Source organism: Cornus florida, unplaced genomic scaffold (assembly GCF_030987335.1).
Source record: "Cornus florida cultivar Cherokee Brave unplaced genomic scaffold, ASM3098733v1 CherokeeBrave_3.0.0_Hap2_Chr07, whole genome shotgun sequence".
NCBI classification, from domain to species: domain Eukaryota; kingdom Viridiplantae; phylum Streptophyta; class Magnoliopsida; order Cornales; family Cornaceae; genus Cornus; species Cornus florida.
In genome coordinates, this window is record NW_026775577.1 from 5,750,255 (window position 1) to 5,754,557 (window position 4,303).

The following is a 4,303-nucleotide window of genomic DNA, read 5'->3' on the forward strand; positions in this document are numbered from 1 at the left end:
AATTTATAGACCTTATGCTCATCTCCAAACTTCACATAACCAAGAGGTTGATCAATAAATACCTATTCTTCCAAGTCACCATGTAGAAATGCCAATTTCACATCCAACTCGAAGATAGGCTATGAGTTTTGAGCTGCCAATTCAATCACCAATCTAATCGTGTCATGTCATGCAACTGGTGCAAAAACCTCTTTGTAGTCGATGCTGAACTCTTGCTTGTAGCCCTTGGCTATAAAGCGTGCCTTGTACTTGTCAATTTCACCATTCTCCTTCAGTTTTGTCTTATACACCCACTGCACACCAATGGTCTTTTGCTCTTTTGGAAGCTTCATCAACTCCCAAGTATTATTCATTTTAATTGCAATAATTTTTTCATTCATTGCCTTCTTCCATTTTTCTTCTTTAACAGCATCTTCGAAGGCTACAGGATCACAATATGAAAATAGAGCATAGTGTGTAAGTGGATCTTCAGATTGTTCAATCCTAGTTACGTCATAATCGGTCATCCATGCTGGTCTTCTTCTATCACGTTATGGACATTGTTCATCATTAGTTGCAGCTATAGGCGAGCTTTGAGTGCCTTCAGGAACATTTGGTGTGGCTGCTAGTTCCTGTACACTCTCCATAAGGTGCCGCCTTTCTTCATCACCATCAAAATCTGTAGCAAGTATATGTTGGTCAGCACCATTATCGCTCCATGGCCAGTTTCATTCTTCATAAAAAATGGCATCGCAACTAATAACAATTTTCTTAGTGATAGGATTGTAAAGCTTATAATCTTTTGATTGGTCACTAACACCAAGAAAAATGCATTTTTCTCCTTTGTCATCTAGCTTCTTCCTCTTTTTATCTGGAATATGGGCATAAGCAATACACCCAAAAATTCTAAAATTATTTACAGATGGTTTTCGTTAGCTCCAAGCTTCCTCTGGAGTCATTTTTTGAACAGCCAAGGTGGGACTTCTGTTCAAAATATGAATACTCCAATTAACTATTTCAGGCCATAAAATTTTCGGAACATTGCTCCTCATCAAAAGACTTCGCACCATATTCATAATAGTGCGATTTTTCCTCTCAGAAACTCTATTTTGCTGGGGTGTGTACGCTACTATAAGTTGCCTTTTGATTCTATGAAACTCACAAAAATTTGCAAATTCATGCGAGTTGTATTCTCCACCACGATCTGTGCGAAGAACTTTAATTGGACTTCCAACCTCTTTCTCAACCAGCGCTTTATAAATTTTAATGGCTGCAAAAGCTTCAGATTTCTCCTGCAAAAAATATACCAAAATTTTTCGCTTATAATCATCAATAAAGGTAATTATGTATCTCTTGCCTCCATTAAAAGACGGATTTATCGGCCCGCAAAGATCAGAATGAATCAGCTCCAATGGCTTCTTTGCTCTCCATGATTTTCCTTGTGGAAATTGATTACAGTGTTGTTTGCTAACAATACATCTTCACAAACTTTAGAGGGAGCTATAATTTGAGGAAGACCAGTCACCATATTTTTCTGCTATAGAATCTTCAATCCAGCAAAGTTTAGATGACCATAGCGAAAATGCCATAGCCATGCTACATTCTTCAATTTTGCTGAGAAGCATGAATAAATGGTGTTGTGGAGATAAAGCGGAAACATCCAATTTGTCATCATATTAACTTGAGCTATTAAGCCCAATTTTGCATCTTGAATTCGACATACTCCATCTTTGATAGAAATCTCGTATCCCTTTTCTTGCAGCTGTCCCACACTAAGCAAATTGGTTTTTAAATCTAGCACAAAAAGAACATTAGAGATAGTATGGATGGAATTTCCCTTAGTTTGGATAGCTACCTTTCCCTTTCCCATAACAGAGACTTTCAAATTGTCTCCAAACTTCACATCGTCACGGAAGGATTCATCCAAATTAGAGAATTTAGACTTGTCTCCGCACATATGATTGCTGCAGCCAGTATCTAAGTACCATAAATTCTTATTGGTTTCCTCCTTTGCATGACAAACCATCAACAATGATACTTCTTCTTCCTCTTCTGCAAAGTTAGACTTTTCACCATGTTCTCTATTTAAATTTGTTTGACATTCAGATTTATAATGGCCATACCGATGACATCTATAGTATTCAACATTGGACATGTTTGCTGACATTGGTTTAAAATTGGTTGAATGGTGATTACCTCGTCCTTGGTGGCTGTCTCGTCCTTGGTTGTTTCCTCGTCCTCTTCCTCTCCATTGATAACCATGAAATTGGTTAACTTCAGACTTTTGGTGTTGGAATTGTTGTTAGCTTCTTTGATCCTTGTTTCCTCTGGTTCCTTCTCTTCTTCGGCCTGCTGAGTTGGGGACCGAAAAATTGTTGCTAGTTGTGACCTGCAATGCTTGCTCCTCATTTTCTTGCTATTTAAATTTTTGTTCATGAACCAACAACGAACCTTGCAGCTCATCAATTGAAAGATCATCAAGATTCTTTGATTCTTCAATTGAACAAACCACATAGTTAAATTTTGGCGTCAATGATCGAAGAACTTTTTCAATTACAGTCACATCCTCCATCTTGTCTCCATGGATACGCATCTTGTTGACGATTGCCATCATTCGAGAAAAATAGTCTATAACCGACTCTCCCGATTTCATCCGAAGCATTTTGAACTCCGTATGAAGTGCTTGAAGCTGCTGCCTCTTCACCCTTACTGATCCCAGGTACATCTTCTTCATGGAATCCCAAATTTGCTTGGAAATTTCTTTGCAAAGAATTGTTTCCAAGATTGACCAATCAATAGCTTGAAACAAGTAGTTCTTGGCCTCGAGATCCTTCAACCACTGCCCTTCTATCTCTATTTTTTGCGCTTCCGTCATTGCCGTGTCTGTTGCTAGTCCTATTATTCCATCTGAAATGACTTGCCAATACTCCTTAGATCTTAAGAAGTTCTCCATTAGCATGCTCCAATGATCATAGTGACCAGCAAAGCGTGGAATTACAAGCCTCACAAAATTATTTTCAGAGGCCATTGTTGCTGCTACAAAAAAAAAACTTTGATGAAATAGAACAAATGAAGTTGTTGCTATTCTATCTCATGAACACTCTTTTTTCTTTGTTTGGCACTCTCAACTTTACTTTTCTTACACTCTTGACCTAGCTCTGATACCATTGATAATATATGTAGAAAGCAAAGAAGCAAAACTTGAGATCTTTTATTCATCTAGAGAATAGCCTTTGTATAGGCAATACAACCAGCTAACATAAAAGACACAACAACTAATCCATGAAAAATAGGACCATGAAGCCATGTTCTACTAACTGTTAGGAAACGTGCTAGTTTGAAAAACTTTTCGAGGGATTTGCGTTCACAGATTTTAATTCATCACATAGAGACAAGTTTTATGTAAAAATAAAATATGATGTATCATTCAATTAATAGAATGAATACTTACATCAAGGTTTGAGTAAACCTTAGATCTCTCCTCTAAAGTGAATGTTCTCACTTATTATAGATCCCGTTTGCTAGATACCTTCTCCTTGGATCTCCATCTTCTTCGTAATGATATTGCCTTTAGGAATCACTTATAAGCCTCCATGAATGACCTTGAAAAACTAGGCTTGTGGGAGCCTCCATTAGATGAGAATACTAACCTTAATTTTCTAGAGAGAGAAAAAATATATTCCTTTTTCTTTTTCCAAAAGTCTCTCCTAAAATATACATGAACCCATGTATATATAGGCAACATAAAAATCAGAAAAGGAAACCATAAATCATTCTCCATCTCTAATTCACATATCTCAAATCTAATAAGATTCCAATATCAAGTTGGGCTATGAGTGAGAATCCTATTGGGCTTATTATTTTCTTGGCTACAATAAATTAATAATTGGCCCGGTCCATGGACCCAATTAAATTAATTCATTAATTAATTTTTACTCCACTAAAAGAAATTAATTGAACTCCAATTAAATAATAAATAACCTCTAAGTCAATGTTGCACTTTGACCCCTCTATTCATAATTAGTTATTGGATAAATAAAGCCATCAATCCGACTACTTAATTAATATATTTATTTTGGTACCTTTGATTATTTCTGGCTCGATCACAATAAAACATTTGTTTGACAAAAATAATAATTTAAATAAATAAATAAATAATAAATCATTTTGTCTAAAAACACACGAAGGCCTTCGAATTTACTTTGTGATCAATCATAATCAATACAAAATAAATACAAGTAGCAATGATGCAAATATTGAAAATATAACCCTCTAACTATTAATTACATAACTACCCAAAATGTCAGTCTAAGGATCCCGAAGT

At 35.9% G+C, this 4,303-nt stretch overlaps 1 protein-coding gene across 1 annotated transcript; it reads right to left on the bottom strand.

Moving 5' to 3' along the window:
- Positions 1–2,395: 2,395 nt before the first annotated feature.
- LOC132316151 (uncharacterized) lies at positions 2,396–3,007 on the bottom strand. The gene has a single exon (XM_059814663.1). It carries the CDS (start codon positions 3,005–3,007, stop codon positions 2,396–2,398), a length of 612 nt encoding a protein of 203 aa, XP_059670646.1.
- Between the last annotated feature and the right edge of the window lie 1,296 nt (positions 3,008–4,303).

Excerpts from the sequence above, each read along its gene's own strand:
- LOC132316151 (XM_059814663.1), bottom strand. The coding sequence starts at position 3,007 with ATGGCCTCTGAAAATAATTTTGTGAGGCTTGTAATTCCACGCTTTGCT.